This window comes from Dioscorea cayenensis, chromosome 15, assembly GCF_009730915.1.
Source record: "Dioscorea cayenensis subsp. rotundata cultivar TDr96_F1 chromosome 15, TDr96_F1_v2_PseudoChromosome.rev07_lg8_w22 25.fasta, whole genome shotgun sequence".
Lineage (NCBI taxonomy): Eukaryota > Viridiplantae > Streptophyta > Magnoliopsida > Dioscoreales > Dioscoreaceae > Dioscorea > Dioscorea cayenensis.
In genome coordinates, this window is record NC_052485.1 from 623,198 (window position 1) to 642,482 (window position 19,285).

General features: G+C 37.3%; 2 protein-coding genes and 1 pseudogene across 3 annotated transcripts; 2 read left to right on the top strand and 1 right to left on the bottom strand.

Annotated features, from left to right (window-relative positions):
* Positions 1-8,394: 8,394 nt before the first annotated feature.
* LOC120277451 lies at positions 8,395-11,550 on the top strand (annotated as a pseudogene).
* Positions 11,551-13,992: 2,442 nt separating this feature from the next.
* On the top strand, positions 13,993-15,651 carry LOC120276837 (E3 ubiquitin-protein ligase CSU1-like). Its single transcript, XM_039283554.1, is given in 4 exon segments — positions 13,993-14,358; positions 14,949-15,039; positions 15,041-15,211; positions 15,214-15,651. Coding segments are annotated over 4 exon segments (918 nt in total). The 5' UTR covers positions 13,993-14,119; the 3' UTR covers positions 15,631-15,651.
* Positions 15,652-15,940: 289 nt separating this feature from the next.
* Positions 15,941-17,226, bottom strand: LOC120278059. 2 transcript variants are annotated; one of them, XM_039284960.1, is made up of 4 exons: positions 17,135-17,225; positions 17,007-17,050; positions 16,867-16,938; positions 15,941-16,429 (listed from the first exon to the last, which is right to left on the bottom strand). In XM_039284960.1, exons 1-4 carry the CDS (start codon positions 17,214-17,216, stop codon positions 16,217-16,219), a joined length of 411 nt encoding a protein of 136 aa, XP_039140894.1. In that variant the 5' UTR covers positions 17,217-17,225; the 3' UTR covers positions 15,941-16,216. The 2 variants fall into 2 exon arrangements, with proteins under 2 accessions (XP_039140894.1, XP_039140893.1); XM_039284959.1 differs by having other exon boundaries at positions 16,867-17,050; positions 17,135-17,226.
* Positions 17,227-19,285: the final 2,059 nt, after the last annotated feature.

Below are 19,285 nucleotides of genomic sequence, written 5' to 3' on the forward strand. Positions count from 1 at the left end.
TATTTTAAAAAAAAAAAAAAAACAAGAGTTACAAAATACAATACTTGAGTATATATATGATCCAATTGTGGTGGATAATGTATATGACATCCCAGAAACAATTTGCTAAGAAATCTTTTCTCCAAAGTATCATAGTCGTAGATGAAATAGGACTTAGCTAGGTCCAGTATTGGTCATTGTAACAATAGTCATCGTTTGACTAATGGAGATCAATTCTGTTAGTTTGATCTTTTCATGCCTAGAAATTTTGATTATAATCACAATTGGTGGTAGGGTTTTGAAATTAAAAACATGATCAACCATATGAATAAATATCCAAAAGCCATCATTCGTCCATGGGATCAATGGAAAACTTGTATCAAGATACATACTTTCCTTGTCAAGGTCAAGAAACAACAATTGGAAATGTAAGCAAACTAATAAAATTGCAGTCTATCATAATCCGCTGAATGGATGGATGCCAAAGCTCCACCATGAAATGGTCTGAATGGATACCTGTTTTTCAGTAAAATTTCATGATCACGAGAATGTCACAGAATATTGTGACAAATTATCTTAATTGAAGTGGTTTATCCACCTTTTCAAAAGAATATTGTGACAATTTATGAGATAATCAAGTGAAAATGTGTCTATTATAGCATTACATAATACTTTGAATGGGTCCTGATGATCAATCAGGTCTCCAAAATAACAATTTAAGTATCAAATGCATAATCCGAAATACACTCTATTGGCTTGTGGATTCAAAAACTAGCAAACCACCGGTCATCTTGATTTTGGGAAATTGGATTTCCATGTTCCCATCTTTCTCTTCAAGATATTTTATTTTCCAAGTTAATGAAAGAACAAGGTGAAATTGACTGCTGAACTAGTCATAGTCTCCACAAAAACACAAATACAAGTGTCTTGATGGAAATGTCTTTGAAGAAAATTCCCAGTGGACAATCATTCACTTTCAAACAGTTAATTTCCGGCATCCAAAATCAAGTTTTTCTTTCTGTTTTGATTCATGAGAAGTTGATTTATGAAACTTTTGTTTTACATATAGTCATGATTGTACATTTGGTGTAAATTATTAAGTAATACTAAAAATACTCCCGTCTTCAGTCTTCAGAAAAGAACTCCAATTTATCCAAACAAAAAAAATAAAAAAATAAAAAATTGAGAAGGGAAAGAATATAAAAGAACTCCAATTCTTTGTGCTTTGTTGACGAAGCGGACACCCAGTTCTAATCCAAGAACTCACAATAAACAAGAAAATTCAATTCAATTCATCGATTCCCTTTCACAAACTCTAAAATAAATATTTATAGAAGTCTAGACTAAGGACAAAATAGTAAATAAAACTAAAATAATTATGGAATACTAGATAATTAAATAAAACTAAATAACTAATAAAACTAAGATAATTACAAAATACTAAGATAATTTAAAATCCTAAAAACATTAGATACTATGCTGCGTCATCCACCTCCACTCGTGAAAAACTCGACCTCGAGTTTTAAGCTGGTCAATTAAGCTTGTGATCAAATATTTCATCAAACCATCACCATTCAAAATTTGAATTTCTTGATCTTGAAATCTTTCCATTTATTAGCTTTCTTTCTCTTCCTCTTTGAGAATAACCACATCCTTAGCTTGGATTCTTCGAGATGCTCTGAGAAATCCTTCTCATTGGTCTTCTTTCTTTCATCAACACTTTTCCAATCAACTTTTTCATTTTTTTCCCTCAGTTTTAATAGCTTCCCTAATTATCTTTTCACAATTTCCATCATTAATAATAGTATTAAACATCTTATTTTTAATCAACTGATAGCTTTTAGGAGTTGTCATTATATGCCTTAAAAGATAAACTTGCCTCTCTTCTGCTTCATATTCTTCTCCATCACCATCTAGCTCACAAATAATCTCTTCATTTTTTTCTACAATGTTCACAGTCTTTCAAAAGGGGCTTCGTTTGACTTGTGTCTCGATTCATTACATTTGAAACACTTTCCTACAGTAGGTTTGGCATATGGATTTTATGTTCTTCTTATGTCTTTATCTTTCCCTTCTTTCTCTACGTCTCTACTGCCTTGTTTCGCCTATATTGGTTGTTATTCTTATTGCTACGATCTTCAAACTCTTCTATGGACTCTACGGCTTTGTAATTTTCATGGTTCCTCCAACCTCGCTTTTGTTGCATTAACTATGACTTTAGGGCTATATTCTTCTCCTCATATAAGGTTCAGATAACTTGTACACCAATTCTGTATCTGAGTGCTGGCCTCAGCCCCTCCAAATACCTCGCAACCTGCTGCCCTTCGAACTAAAGGAGGTTGTTTCTCTCAGTCAGTCTCATGAATTCCGTAGTGTATTCATGGACAGATCGACTACCCTATTGGCAATGTTGGTACTGCTAAAATAGGATCTGCTCAAAATCTGCTGGTAGAAACTCTCTCTTCAATAAATATTTCATCTTGTACCAAGTTCGTACAAGACCTTTACCTTTTCATTCTCTCCTGGATTGAATCTGTTCCACCATGCAGATGCTTCCCCATTCAAACGGCATGCAACCAATTTAAGCCATTTCTCTGGAGGGGTCTCCATGTAGTTAAAGAATCTATAAATTTCTGCAATCCAATCCAAAAATTCTTCTATAGCCAAGCTTCCGTTGAAAGACGGGATATCCACCCTTAACCGGAAATCTCCACCATCCCGTTCAACACGCCCATAATTATTTCTCGCCCTCTGGCTTTCATATGGTTGATGACATTCTAACTAATTTGGTTCAAAATTGTCTTCTTCCTATGAATCTACATTATAGACATATTGTCTATGAATAGGGACCGGGTGACATTTGTTAATAGGAACACCATGAGCCAACTCCACCCCTAGCCTTCTATTGTTATTCCATCTCCTGTGTGCATCAGTTTGTAGAGCATCCAGAAGATCTACAATTTTTTCAAAGTGCTCACCAAAATGCCAGAATCTGAAATCCATCCGTTGCTCCAAACGTAGCTCTAATCGTCTCTAATCGTTGCAACGCTTCATCCCCTGGAGGGGCTATAGCCTCCTGATCACCATCACGAAGATCATCACCATCGCCACAAATTCACATCCTCTCTTTGATACCCAGTTCTAATCCAAGAACTTACAATAAACAAGAAAATTCAATTCAATTCATCGATCCCCTTTCACAAACCCTAAAGCAAGTATTTATAGAGGTCTAGATTAAGGACAAAATAGTAAATAAAACTAAAATAATTACATAATACTAGATAATTAAATAAAACTAAATAACTAATAAAACTAAGATTATTACAAAATACTAAGATAATTTAAAATCTAAAAACATTAGATACTGTGCTGCGTCATTTGCCTATACATACTAGATGTAAATTTTTGAGCTCCCAAAATGAGTAAGGTAGCATATCGATAGGATCCGGTGTGACTTCCTATGGAGCAGATGGGACCTTTCCAAACCCAAATGCATGTTAGTGGCATGAAATCAAATTTGCAAGTCTAAAGACCAAGGTGGTTGGAGCATTCCTAATCTTGCTAACTTTAATCAGACTCGCTTAAGCAAATGGTGGTAGAAATTCTCCACATTAAATAATCCTTACTGGTTTGAAATCATTTCCTTCAATTATACGCCGAACGGAGGGTCGATCTCTCACTTTCATGCTACTCCAATGATTAAATCCTTCTTTTGGAAAGGTCTCCTTAATTGTAGAACGGCTTTCCTGTCGAGCATTAAACTATCTATTAAAAAAGGCATTCAAGGTTTGGAAAGCCAAAGGCCAACAATGGGGTTGGTTGTTCGGATGCTTGAAGGACTCACCGAGGTTAGCATACCTCCAATTCCTGGTATTCTTCGCGGCCTGGGTATCGATGCGGATGAGTAGTAAATATTTTATAGAAATAAATAATCGTATTATTAATAAAAAAAAGTTATATACAAAATAAAGCTGGAAAGGTCCCAACCTGAGTTCCAAAGGATTTAGATTCATCGCCTGGAACAGAATCACAAGACCTTGTGACATGGGAGGCTGGGAAATCCTCAACCTTCAACTTTTCAACAACGCTCTACTTGGAAAGTGGTAGTGGAAATTATCCCGTAATCCAAACTGTAGTTGGGCTAAAATCATCCAAGCTAACTACTCTGTTAAAGACCCACATGGAATTTTGTTTCATTCCCCACCTAGAAATAAATCCTTCTTTTGGGTGGGAGTGACTACCATGCTGCTATCCTTTAGATCCTACATCACGAAAACTATAAATAACTAGGCTAACACTTTTCTCTGGTTTGAACGATGACATAATGGGATATTACTTAAAGATATTTGGCCTACTCTCTTCTCTGATTGTGCTGATCCTTGGATTACCATCAGACATTTCTATCAGCTTCTAAATAATCCAGAGACTTTATTTTCCTATGTCCCCACTGAATCGCTTTCTGCTCTCCTTGATATTATCCCTGAGTGCTCCCATAATCAGGATGACACCCTCACTTGGGCACTAAAAAAAAGTGGCAATTTTACTGTCAAATCATTTTATAAATTTCTCATTGATGGTGGACTCCGCAATCCACTTTACTCAAATTTCTGGAAAATTCGTTGTCCCAATAAAGTCACACTTTTTTGCTGGTTAGCTGGAGAGGACAAAATTCTCACTCTCACAAACCTTTTCAAGAAAGGCTACAACTTTCAAAATTCCACTGATACCTGTGTGCTCTGCCACAATGCCTCTGAAAATCTTCCTTGACTGTGATTTTACTAAACGAATCTGGGCATTCTTTCTTCAAGTTTTAGATTCAAACTCTTTCCCACAATCAATCCCTTCTTTGTGGTCCAACTGGTTACCCTCTATTGACTCTCAACACTGAATCCTCTGGGATCTTGTCTCCCGTGCTGTCCTTTGGAATATCTGAATTGAATGAAACACTCGTATTTTCCAATTGAATGCTTTGCCACACATTAATATTATCTTTTAAATTGCTAATATGATTCTCTCTTGGTTTTCAACAGTTACTGATAGACATCAACAATCACTCAATGAAGCTTCTCAGAAAATTAAGCACTCTCTCAGTTTCCTTAACGCTAGAAACTCTGATCCTGCTGGCGATACTGCTCATGATATAGCTCAGGAGTAGATGCTCCTTCTTTTGTTTAGGCAAGCCTGAGATGCCGGATGGTGTCTTCAACCTATCTAGACTTCCTCTCCCCCTCTTTCATTATTATGCTCATTTTATGTATTTTTCTATTGTATTTTGTGCCCCCTCACTTCTGGTGAAAGGCTTTTCTCTCTGTACTGTCTTTCCTTTACTTTTCAATAAATCTGTGGTTTATCCACATTTACCTCAAAAAAAAAAATAAAGCTGGAACTGTTCCCAGGCCTAGGTAATGTTTATTGAGTTCGAATGGTCTCATGTAAGAGATAATGTATCCCTCCTCTCCAGGTTGCATGGCAGGGGGTCTTTTAAGTCAGATATGGTTCACCCTAAGAAGTCGTTAACTCACCGTAATTGGTGCACCTTCTCACCTACTTATTTCTTGACAATGCTTATCGTTTTCATAAAAAAATAAATAAATACTTAAAGCTAGAACTATTACTACAACAAGCAAGTGATATTGATGAGCTAGTATTGTTTTTGTTTTGCATTGGTCTCTTCTCTCCTTTCCTTTCCATTTCTAATAAATATTTTTCGTTTCACTTGTGCTGCTACTTCTGAAAAATGTTTTTCATTTCACTTGTGTTACGTAATCGAGAACCATATATCACTATTTTTTTTAATAAAGTGGATAAACCACAACATTATTGAAAAAAAAAAGAAGAAAACAAGACAGACGCAGAAAAGAAAAACAGCCACTAAGAAAGAAGCAAACAGACTAAAATCCTCACCAAGGGTGAGAAACACAAAGAATAGAACAACGAAAATAAAAGGTATAATTGCCATATAAGTCCCTGTAATTGTGTACTTTCTGCCTTTTTAGTCCTTGTAATACTTTTAGATACATTTAAGTCCTCATATTTGATCGAGTTGGGACTTTCGAGTATGAGGCGTAGATGGCGTTATCTTCGCCGTTTCTTTTGAGCTGGCATGGTTTTAAATATTTGATGTTAGGTACAATTAAGTCCTTGTATTTGATCGAGTTAGAACTTTTTAGTCCCCCTATTTCGTAATAAAAAAAGTCACATTTGCAGTTAGGTCCAATTAAGTCCTCATATTTGATTGATTTGGGACTTTTTAGTCCCCCAATTTCATAATTAAAAAAGTCACGTCGGCGCAAAAGAAACGGCAAAGTTAACGCCATCTATGCCGCGGACTAGAAAGTCTCAACTCGATCAAATATCAGGACTTAAATGTACCTAAAAGTATTACAAGGACTAAAAGGGCAGAAAGTACACAATTATAGGGACCTGTATGACAATTAAACCAAAATAAAACTACCGTCTGGTAACACAAGCATGCCCAAGCTGCGAGAAGGAAAATACTACTCTTGATTTAGGTGGCACTCTGTATCGTCGGTGTGATCTGCAATTCTTACACTCATGAAGCTGAGGGAGCACTTGATTCTCTGGGAGGCTTCAAGGTTAGCTTGTCGATGAGACTCTGAAGCTGCGGAAAACCAAGAGAAAAGCATATTAGCAGTCTTAAAAACACACAAAGTAAATAGGTGAGCAGTTTAATTGAAAAATGCGATTATTCCGTTCTAACCAAATATTCCAAATAAATCTTAACCTCGAAATCGAAACTCAAAATCTCTTAAATATTTCACATCTGTTTTTTGAAATTGAGCTAATATCATTAGGTTATAAGCACTTTGGTTGCGTAGTTTTGTTTGTATTTTTTTTGTTTTTGTTTAATAATTTATGATTTATCCATTTAAAAAAAATAAAAACTACTGACTTTGTAATAAACAGCTTATCTTCCATTAAGACAAGGTAAAATAATATTTTATATTTTGATAAATTTTATATAAAACTATAAAAGGAAAAAAAAAACATTCATCTCTACATCCATTACCTGATATATTTATTTATTATTTTTAAAAAAATAAGTAAATCACATTCATTGAAAATAATATATAGATATATATATTTAAACAAATACTATTTAAATAAAAATAAATAAACCAATTTTATTTAAAAAAGGGTTACAACATAAGGTACTTGTTTGCTATGTCATAGAAATTCAGGTCCTTCTAATTCACGGTGATTTCTCTGGGGGCATCTAGAATTTTTACAAGCAAAACTTAAATTTCCAATTGCCACCCATTTCCCTCTCAAAGGTCTAGACCTTTTGGATTCCATCTTTAGAAGTGTGTTAGCGCACTTTCTAGGACCTTCTTCTCAGAGCCATTTTCTAAATCTTTGGCTGAAAAGAAACAATCGTATTTTCAATTACAAGTTTCTTTCTCCTTCCTTTATTATGTGTAAAACTGCTCATTTGTTACTTGCCTGGATTTCTATAGCCAGAGATCTGTACCTGTCTTAGTTACTTGCCAGGATTTCTGTGCCAGATTGGCCGATCTTGTCAGCATCATGACGCTTTCGCAGCCTCAGGAGTGATCCTCCTACGCCCAACTAAGAAGACCTCTGTCGTTTTTTGGTGGACTTCGTCATCTCGGTCTTCAGTTATTTTTTAGTTGTCTGTTGTTGTACTTTTTCCTAATGATGCATCACCCCTGGTGATGTCTACTCTGTTTCCTACTTTTCTTCTTATTTAATTTCTTCCTGTGTTGTTTCTTTTTCTAGTTTCTTTGTTGTTTTTGTTTGTATGCGGTTGTTTGTTCCCGTTCTATTTTTTTAATAAATTCCTGGTTCATCCACTTTATTCAATATATATATATATATAAGGTACTTGCGTATAAGATACATTTATGGTGGATAATATATGGCACCGTAAAAGCAATTTGTGAAGAAATTTGTTATCTAAAGTGACTCAGGCGTGGATCAAAATAGGGCTTAGTGAGGTCCAGTGTTGGTCATCTTAACTATAGTCATCATTTGGCTATGAATATCAATTCCGTTAGTTTGATCTTTTCATACCTAGAACAATTAACCTGATGAATAAATATCCACAAGCCATCATTCATCCATGGGATTAATGGAAAACTTGTATAAAGATACATACTTTCCATGTCAAGGTGAAGAAACAACAATTGGAAATGTAAGCAAACTAAAAAAATTGGAGACTATCATGATCAGCTGAATGGATGGATGCCAAAGCTCCACCATGAAACCATCTGAATGGATACCTGTTTTTCAGTAAAATTTCATAATCACGTGAATGTCACAGATTGTGACAATTTATGAGATAATGAAATGAAAATGTGTCTATTATAGAATTCCATAATATCTTTGAATGGGTCCTGATGATCAATCACATCTCCATAATAACAATTTAAGTATCAAATACATAACCCGAAATACACTCTATTAGCTTGTGGATTCAATAATTAACCAACAAGTCACTACACTCTATTAGCTTGTGGATTCAATAATTAACCAACAAGTCACCGGTCGTCTTGATTGTGGGACGTTGGATTTCCATGTTCCCATCTTTCTCTTCAAGATATTTTATTTTCCAAGTTGATGAAAGACTTGGGCAAAATTGACCGCTGAACTAGTCAATAGTCTCCACAAAACACAAATTCAAGTGTCTTGCTAGAAATGTCTTTGAAGAAAATTCTCAGTGGACAATCAATGAGCACTCTCAAATATCTTCCGGCATCCAAAATCAAGTTTATCTTTCTTTTTTGATTCATGAGAATTTGATTTATGAATCCAGTAACATTAATTACATCCCCTCCACCAATCCAATCTATTATCACCTCTTGTTTATCCACTAACCCAATTCCATATCTCGTCCAAGATTCCTTGTCTTCAGATTATGGCTTTAAGAAATACAACGTTTCATTATCTTCTTCTCTTTCTCCAGTTATGCCTGACCATCTGCATCTCCTCTGCATTAAACTCTATTAGCACCAACCAAACATTGTCTGGAGAACAGCAGCTCACCTCAGAAGCTGGCAACTTTACACTGGGCTTCTTCACAAAATCCAACTCTTCCAGCAAGTTTTACATAGGCATATGGTACTCCAGGGTCTCAAAGCTCAACCCTGTCTGGGTGGCAAACAGAGCCATCCCAATCTCAGACAATAGCAAGTCAGTGCTCCAGATCTCCCAAGATGGCAACTTGATCCTCCTAAACCAAGATAAGTCCCTCATATGGTCCACAAACGTCACCATCTCCTCCAACTCCACTGTTGCTATTCTTGGAGATGATGGGAGCCTCGTTTTGAGAGATGAGAACAACTCTTCCAAGGTTTTCTGGCGAAGCATTGAAGACCCAACAGACACATGGCTTCCTGGAGGCAAGATTGTCTTCAATAAAACAACTGGAGTGAGCCAGAAGCTCATTTCATGGAAGAACTCTGAGAACCCAGCTCCTGGGATCTTCTCCCTTGAGTTAGATCCTGTGGGACGCCAATATCTGCTCAAATGGAATGGGACTGAGACCTACTATAATACAGGGCCTTGGAATGGCAAGATTTTTTCCGGAGTTCCAGAGATGAGGAAAAGTTACATCTATGACTTCAACTATGAAGATGATCCTCAGCAAAGCTACTTCATTTATTATGTCAATGGTAGCAGCATGATCAGTAGATTCATTATGGATGTCTCTGGACAGATCAAGATGCTGAATTGGATAGACATCAGTCAAGAATGGATTGAGTTCTGGGCCAAGCCAAAAACGCCGTGCGAAGTCACCAGGCTGTGCGGGGATTTTGGTAGCTGCACTGAGCAAACGGATCAATATTGCAGTTGCCTCACGGGTTTCAGTCCAAACTCAGAAGAGGATTGGAATTTGAGTGATCACAGTGGTGGGTGCAAGAGGAACATTCAACTGCAGTGTAGTAGCAATAATAGCTCAACCAATGTGGAACCAGATAAGTTTTTCCAGATGTCAAGCGTGAAGCTACCTGTTAATGGCCAACCTTTGCAAGTTGGAGGTGAAGATGAATGTGAGCTAGCTTGTTTGAGTAACTGTTCCTGTACTGCATATTCTTATAGTACTAATTGCACAGTATGGTACGGAGAGTTGATTAATCTCCAAGATCAGTATAGCGAGTCAGATGCAGGAACTCTTCAGCTCCGTCTAAATGCTGCTGAGCTTCCAAGTAGTAAAAGCAAGAAAGGAACTAAAGGAATAATTCTTGGGGTGGTTGTTGGTGCTGTTGCAGCTTGTTTGGTTTGTGTGGCTTTGCTTTGGATTCTGATTTGGAGAAGAAAAAGAAGTAAACTTATTACTGCTTCAAAGCTTGTGGAGGGGACACTGACGACATTCAGGTACATTGAATTGCAACGTATCACCAAGAACTTCTCAGAAAAGTTGGGCGTTGGAGGATTTGGTTCAGTGTTCAAAGGAGTGTTGCCAGATTCAACTGCCATAGCTGTCAAGAAACTGGCAGGGCTTTCTCAAGGGGAGAAGCAGTTTAGAACAGAGGTGAGCACCATTGGGACAATTCAGCATGTTAATCTTGTTCGTCTTCGTGGGTTTTGCTCCGAGGATTCCGAAAGATTGCTTGTCTATGATTACATGCCAAATGGATCTCTTGATGCTCATTTGTTGCACAACACTAGTGATGTTTTGAGTTGGAGCACAAGGTATCAAATTGCGCTAGGAACTGCCAGGGGATTAGCTTATCTCCATGAAAAGTGCAGAGATTGCATCATACACTGTGATATTAAGCCAGAGAACATTCTCCTGGACGATTCCTTTGTTCCAAAAGTGTCTGATTTTGGACTAGCAAAGCTTATGGGCAGGGACTTCAGCAGAGTTTTGACTACTATGAGAGGAACCAGAGGTTATCTTGCGCCAGAGTGGATTTCTGGCGTGCCTATCACTCCCAAAGCTGATGTTTATAGCTATGGAATGATGCTTTTTGAAATTATATCAGGCAGGAGAAACACAGAGCAAGTGGAAAAAGAAGGCGCTGCTGTTTTCTTTCCCAGAGTGGCTTCTAGAAAAACTCATTGAAGGGAGGTTCTCAGTTTGTTAGATCCCAGGTTGGGAGGAGAGACCAATGAGGAAGAGGTCATCAGAGCATGCAAAGTAGCTTTCTGGTGTATTCAGGATGATGAGGCTTTAAGGCCTACAATGGGGCTGGTGGTACAGATTCTGGAGGGTATCCTAGAGGTTAACATGCCTGTCATTCCAAGGTCACTTGAGGTTCTTTCAGAGGATGATAAGAACATTGTTTTCTTCTCCGATTCGTCATCAAGTCACACTCCTCAAATGAATTCTGCTACTTCAAATAGTTCCCAAACTAAAAGCACATCATCAGCAAGGTCTTTGACTGGTGAGGAATAAGGATTTTTTTGCAGAGCTTCTTAGTATTTGCACGCTGCTCAATCAGATAGATCCCTGGTTGTATTATGATGTAATTGAGAGTTGTTTAGATTTCTGTGATTTGGTTCCTGGCAGTGGCAGCCATATGAAGAGCTATGTAATCAAATGTAAATGATTTTATTTTAAATAAGGCTCATGCTTATTTTCAAGGAAGCAATAAAAAGAACTTTCTCTGGGAGGCTTTTCACTTGTTGCACTTATTGTTAATTTGCCTTCTTTTGTACTTTATCTCTCAATGCATCGTGGCTTTATCCACTTTAATCAGAAAAAATTACAGCGTACCGAGGGAAAAAAACTAGAAAAGCTACAGAGGACAAGTTGAGAAAAAGGAACTCGGGGGTAGATCCCTGCTGGGGACGCAGTGGGCTTAGGGACCATAGTCCCACATCGCACATGGGAGACGCTCTCTAGTTGATATACTACCACCAACCCTTCCCTCAGAATCGCGTTATGGAGAGTTAGGGTGATGGGTCCCCTGTCTTAATACGTAGATCGTAGCCTATTGGGTAGATCTTGGGATCCCACATCCAGCTGGGCCCTGGGAAGTGTGGGACGCAGTAGCTTAGGACCATAGTCCCACATCGCCTGTGGGAGACGCTTCCCTCTAGTTGATATACTACCACCAACCCTTTCCTGTAACTGCGGTTATGGAGAAGTTAGAGTGGTGAGTCCCTGTCTTAACAGATCCAACTTTTGGCTAATTCCATTATCCAACTAGGGAGCTGCATTCCCTTGTGAAAGATTGAGGCCTGGATTATGACGCTCAAAGATTGCTAGAGCATCCACTTCGGTTATGGGAAAGTGAGAAAGATGGCCTCAGAGGTTGTCATAAGAATCTTTTAATCTCACTTTCTGATACTTTTGCTCTCGTCTCTCATGAAAATGGTTGTATTTTGGCATAAAATAAGATATTATATTGACTTAGGCTGAATATATATACATATTTTCAAAGAGGACAAGTTCCTAGTTAATTAGTCAAAGAATGTATGTGGAGTAAATGCAAAGAGCTTTCTCACCTTCAGTCATTGAGAACCGCACAAGTAGCTTAAACTCCTTTGGAAGTAATACTTCTACATGACTTTCGAACTCACTCCGCTTTCCCCCTCTCTCACAAGATCCATGTTAGTGCAACTAACCACCGGATGGCTTTGACTATATATAAGTTTTGATATTTATTTTTTTTTTGAAAAAAATGGATAAACCATAAATTTATTAAAAATGAGCAAACAAGGAGAAACAAAGTACGAAAGATAAGACAACAAACAAAGAAATAAAGCAGGAAACTGCTATTCTCACCCGGGATAAGGAGAACAGAGTACATAGAAAGCAAATAAGGTGAAGGAAAGGGAAGAAAGCAATCAGTCTGCAAGTCGACCATCTGTAGACGCAGAGCCAACTCGGGATAAGAAAGAAACGAACTACTCCTGAATATTGTACCTCAAACATCTTGACTTAAACTATTGTTTTTGAACATTTTTGTTGAAACGGAATAATCATATTTTTTTAATTCTAAATTTTCTTTTTTTATGAAAATTCTAAATTGTTTTTGTCAAATTTGATTAATATTTTTATTATTATAAAGTGAATAAACCATAAATCGCATTAAAAACTAAAAATAAATATAAAGTACAAAGTACAAAGTACAAAATAAAAATAAGTACATACATAATAAAGAAAAACGTAGCAAAATTCCAAAGTCCACTAATGATGGATACATCAAAATAAATAAATAAAGACTCCTATGAGTTGAGAGGATCTCCTCCTAATGTACCACAGATTGGGACAAGATTATGCACTAGCCGATCATCACGAGGGAACTATCGTCGAGGTATACCACTCATCATGCATAGAAAGTCTTGTCAAGTGAATACTCCTCTTTACTATAGCAATTGAACCCTCCAACATCTACCTTTTAATTGCAAAAGCTGCAAACACCGGAAAAGAAACATATTACTTTCAAAATTAAGGAAGATAATGCTAATGTTTTAGAGTTGAATATGCATGCATTTCTTCTAAGCAAAACCAGACAATAGCTTTGACTAGCAAGGACTACAACCATCTATATTCAAATTAATCATATGTTTCTACTCTAGCTTTTCTGCAATCCTTAAGATGGACAGGACTAGAATGTCCACAGTGAAAAGAAAGCCTTCAATTCCTAAGAGTCTCACATGAGTGATTTTGGGATTCGACAACCAACACCAGTCCAACTAATCTCTGATCTCATCATCAGTTATGCCACTGGGATTGATGACACCACCTTATCAATCTCCACTTCTAATAAGCAATGTACTTCTATGTTTTTCTATATGTTTTCATGTGCTTTTAAACAAAAATAAAATAAAACATAATGTGTTTTTTTCTGAAAAGGAGGATAAACCACTTCAATTAAAACAGGGAAGAAAGCTACAACACTTCTAACCATAATATGCATAATATGCCATTTCTATAATATACTTTGATTAAATTGAAATTCAAAATAATATTTTATTTTGAGTCTGATCAAATTTTGTTATTTAAAAAATAAATAACACAATATATCAATATATATATACACGCACACTAGACTCGACGCGCTTGTTATAAATTGATTCGGGTCCCAGCGTCTGAATCCAGTACATGCGTCTCTTATTTTGAGACGACGGAACGAGGAAATTAGGGTTAGGGTTTCGCAATCGAGATCCAGATCTTTGATTTCTAGGGTTCCGGTGTGGAAGGATGCCGCAGAGGCACTCGAAGAATAACAATGATCTCGCTTTCTTCACGTACGATGAAAAGCGGAAGCTCGGGTATGGCACGCAGAAGGAGCGCCTCGGCAAGGACTCCATCAAGCCCTTCGATGCTTGTTGCCTCTGCCTCAAGCCCTTCATTGATCCCCTTTGCTGCCCTAAAGGTCACGTCTTCTGCAAGGAGTGCATCCTCGAGTGCCTTCTCGCTCAAAAGAAGGACATCAAGAGGTTGTTCTTCTCTTTGATTGTTCTCCTTATTTCCCACTCCAATTTTTTTCCCTTTTTTTGTTAATTAATGTTATGTGCAAGCTAAAAATTTGAGTATTGTGTTGATTTCTATAATTTAGCTGGCAAAATTTGCTATTTTGTGTTAACACTACTTGTGATTGGACTTTTGTTAGAGAATTGAAATTAAAAAAAAAAATTGAGAATTGGAAGATAGAACTCTTTATTAACTTATAATAATTTAGATTGTTTTCTGTTTGCAGGTAGTTCCCTAGTTTTCTCTTTCTTTCAAGGATTTTTTTTTTCTCCAAAGTCTATGGTTTGAAATAGGTTTTGGTTAACCTTGAAAAGGAAATAACTGTATTCCATGCTGTTAGGTTTTTACTTGGTGCCTTAAATTGCAATATCTTGTTTCTGGTCAGATGGATAACCTTGTAAATATCTTGTTTGATTTTTAGTTGCTTATGTTTGCTTTGAACATCTTGATCATTACTTTGTAAAAGATTTGATCCCTATGCTTAAACTGATCAATGCTCCTTTTCATATTTTCTTGATGTTCTGTTTCGCTTGAATCTTTACTGTAATACAACCAGGAAACTAGCTGCACATGCTGCCCAACAGAAACAAGAGAAAGAGGAGGAGGAGGAGAAATTGATGCTGAAGAAAGCCCGTGAACTTGAGGCTTTTTGATCAGCAGAATCATGGGGCTGTCCCACAATACAATGGCAAGAGCCACATTAGTGATAAGAATGGTTTCCATGGAGCAAACAGTGTGAGGGTAACGTCCTATGAAGAGGAAGCTCTCCGCAACATGAAAGCCTTCTGGCTACCCTCTGCTACACCTGAAGCTCCTGTGAAAAAATCGATGCTCCATCTACCAGCACAATATGCCCAGAAGGCAAAGAGAAGCTCACATTGAAAAGCCTCTTCCCAATCTACTTAACAGATGAAAGCAATGGACAAACGAAAAAATCCAAGTCTCTGGAGAACAATTTTATCTGCCCCAGTTGCAAAGTTACTATCACAAACACGACAACCCTCGTGGCGATTAGCACATGTGGTCATGTTTTCTGCAAGAAGTGCTCGGATAGGTTTCTAGCTGTGGATAAGGTATGCTTGGTGTGCAACAAGGAGTGCAAAGAGAGGCACCTTGTCACTTTGGAGAAAGGAGGGACTGGGTTTGCTGGTCATGGGGATCACTTACAGGCATCTGACTTTAAACATCTGGGAAGTGGTTCAGGACTTGGACTGGTGAGGCCAGCGACAAAGACTTGAATTTTTAAAATGCATGAGCAAGAATTATAGGAAGGATGTCTGAGTTGATTGTTTACTCCATACGGTGGTTTGAGGTCCTTAATATTTTGTGCTTTTGTTGTATCGAGTTTGTTTCCTGGAAGATGTTACTTTGGATCCTTTCCATTTCATGTATAAAGATTCTCATCTATCTTATTGAAGCATATTTGCTGGCTTTTCCCTATTTTTTTGACATTGAACATCGTTAATATAACAAACTAATGCTAGCTTCAGAAGTATCTTTCAACATACATAAACATCAGGTGTCATATGATGGAAATTATATTCAAGGAGAAAAGTTAACAATAGAGTTGACTGATATCAGCCAAGCTACAATTACAGCTACAATTCTACAAACATGTTTACATATGTTTTTTTACATGAGGCCACCAATGTCTAATTGTTTACAAGGCCCGCCTGACTTTCATTTACTGTCATGCTGTTCGTCACCTATATCTCTAACTTTTATCTTGATGTTCTCTGTTGTTTAAACTAACAAAAAGGAAGTTCAACACTGAGCAATGAGGAGATGGGAATGGTAGAAAGTGAAAGATGAATTAACAGGACATCACAGACTCCGGGAAGAAAAAAACTCAAAATCTCGGTGCCTGAGCCTGTTAGAGACTGTTTTCTGGTTTTTGCGAACATTCCCAGTGGAATAGAGTACAGCAGTTTCCTGGAGAGCCCTTACTCTTTCTTCCACAATTCTGGTACTATCAAGGTTAATCCCAACTTCTAGTAGTGATTCTGGTGGAGTGGTCACATCTAACCAGCCCTCCTCCTGTAGATGTGAAGAAATTGAATGTAAGAATTAACTTTCATCTGTATAAGTAAATAACATAAAACGGTATCGTTGTTAAATACATAGTTGTGTAATAATTTCTCATCATAAAGATAATGATGGCAGAGAACTTACTATTATCAAGATACACATGAAAACAAATAATAATTTTAATTGCCTAAAATTGCAGAATTATTATTATTTTAGCATTGTCCATTTGATCAAAACCACCTCAAAAATTTTATTAATAAAAATAATAAGAGCTATCTACTAATAGTCATGTAGCCTGTCTGTGTTGCATACTTGGGTGTCTGTAATTTAAATAGCTAATTGCATTTGCAGGAATTATTATTATTGCCCACATTAAGTGCTATTCTGATTCCAATGCATACTGGACTCAACAACAACGATACAACATTTAGTCCATGGATTTATACCTTTGCATTGTAGGTCTGCATTCCAAGTGCTGGGGCGACAGCACAAAAGGCATTGCCCCCCAAAGCATCTGACTGTATGTGTCTCAGAACTAGATGACCAAAAGAGTGATATGTCAAGAATGCAGCACGAAGATTAGTACCTTTATCAGGAATTGTATATATAGGATACCAAGCAACCGCAAACCTGAAAAAAAATTAAATTCAACTGAATAGTCAATGCTGCTAGTACAAGGAACAGTGAGTCCTTGATATTGAATTAATTCCTCACCAAGATGTTGGGTGGAGATCTTGCAGATCCATATGTACCAACTTGGATGGATCACCATATACTTGAGGATTATAAGTGTCATACTTAGATAGCTCCTTTTATTCTGAAGTCCAACAGCAAGCAACCAACGTACAAAAATCAATAATTATTAAAAATGAAAAACCAAGGTAACTTCTCTTTCTGTTTCAGGGTCAGTAAATCAATGGTAAGAATAAATAGCAACGAAATTGAGGCCCTCACTTCTCATAGAGTGACTTCCTTTCATGTGGTCGTTCATGTTCAAAATATTCAAATATCAGTTCTGGAGCATCAAAAGTGTCAAGTGGAGAATTTGCGATGGAGCAGTTCTTTCCACTTGAAAAATCCATATCAACTGGTTTCATGTACTTGACCATTAAATCAAAAACATCTGAAAGAGGCACATCTTCTGTTGGTTCAGGACATGAAATAGTTAAAAATGCACTTTGTGCTGTTCGACTTCCTCCTGGCATTTCACAGCTGACGTTTACTTGGCTGCTACCCAGTAAAGATTGGCGGGAAGAGGCAAATAATTGCACTGCAGAGAGAAAAAGGGCAAAAAAATGGGCTATGAAACCATTCCCATCCTTCTAATCTTTTTGATGGAACTTCAGCCTTTAGTCTCAATCCATAACAAGAAGAATCTTCATACCAACTCCATATGTCTTGTAACTTAATTTTGAGATTTTTCAGTTTGCAACAGGGAATTGATGTTGGTTCATATCCAATAGACTCCCAACCATGCTGCAAAACAAAAGAATTAATAATAACGGGCGAAACAGAAAAAAGCAGCCTCTCAAACTCAGCAATTTGTCTGCCAGTCACAAACGGGAAACTGTTGGATGCCAATTGCAGCATATATGCAGTGTTCAGGGTCTGAACAGCCATTTCTGCACCGATAAATCTGAAAGTTTCTGCTGCTAGATTGCCAGATGCAGTTTCTGCACCGATACATTTGGAATTTCCTGCTGCTAGATTGTTAGATGCATAATAACTTTCTGTTTCATCAAAACAGCTAACATGTCTATCATTTGCATGACCTAATTCAGGGATATGCTTATTGGTACTCAGAGCATGATCCCCTTTATGAACAGTGACACACTTTGCATTTCCAGTATCATATGTCCTTGATGTTGCTTTACATTGCCCAAGAGAGCTTTGCTGAGAAACACTTCCTTGTGATTCCAGTTGCAGTATATGTTCCACTCTTTGCAATTCATGACCAATAATCTGAGATTTATCCATAATTTGCTCAATTTGGTATCCTTCAATACACTGCAGGGTTCGCAGTTTACTCATACCTGGTGAATTGGCATTCATGGATGGTTGTTGATAGTTATAACTCCTGTCATCCGCCAGTCTTCCTCCACCGTTTTCCTTTGACTCTTGCCATATGTAACGAGCATTATCCTTTCTTGATTGCTTCTGGCTATTTGTAAAGCTTGGTCTTAAAGGATCAATCAAAGCATGGATCGTTCCCCCACAACCAACATTTACATCACGCAGTGCATTCTCAATATTGACATCTCTATTAACTTCTTCACTGTCAACTTTATGGTAGTAAGATAATTCATCCAAGGATTTAGTTTCAGACTTTATTGCTTCCCAGAACATACTAATGTAGTTTTTGCAGCCTGTGGATGCTGTATCAGCTGCAGAAGTTGGAATGGTTTTTATAGCACTTTTGCGCTTCCCACTCAACTTGGGATTGCCAGTATCATCAACTGTCTTACAAGCTAGGCATTTATCCTTCATAACAACTACATCTGAACTCTCTTTTGGGTCATTATGAACAAATCCATGATCACCAATTTTTGAAAACTGTATCGATGACCCTTCAGACTTAGGAATAACTGCTGAGCATCCTGTATCATATTTGGGTGCAAGTAGATCATAACTTGGATTCTGCATTCCATCTCTGGGTGTTTGATAATCTGCCATCACAGTACAATCAGGTACATTAACAGTCCCAGGGGGAGTATCTTTTTGCTTTTTCCGTGACTTCTGGTTCTTTTTCTTCTTTTTCTTTGTTTTTCTCCCTGTCCCAGCTGGTGTGGTATTTACTATTGGACCAGTTGTTTCATTGAAACCAGATGAAATTTTAAATGACTCATCCAAATCACTGGAAGAATT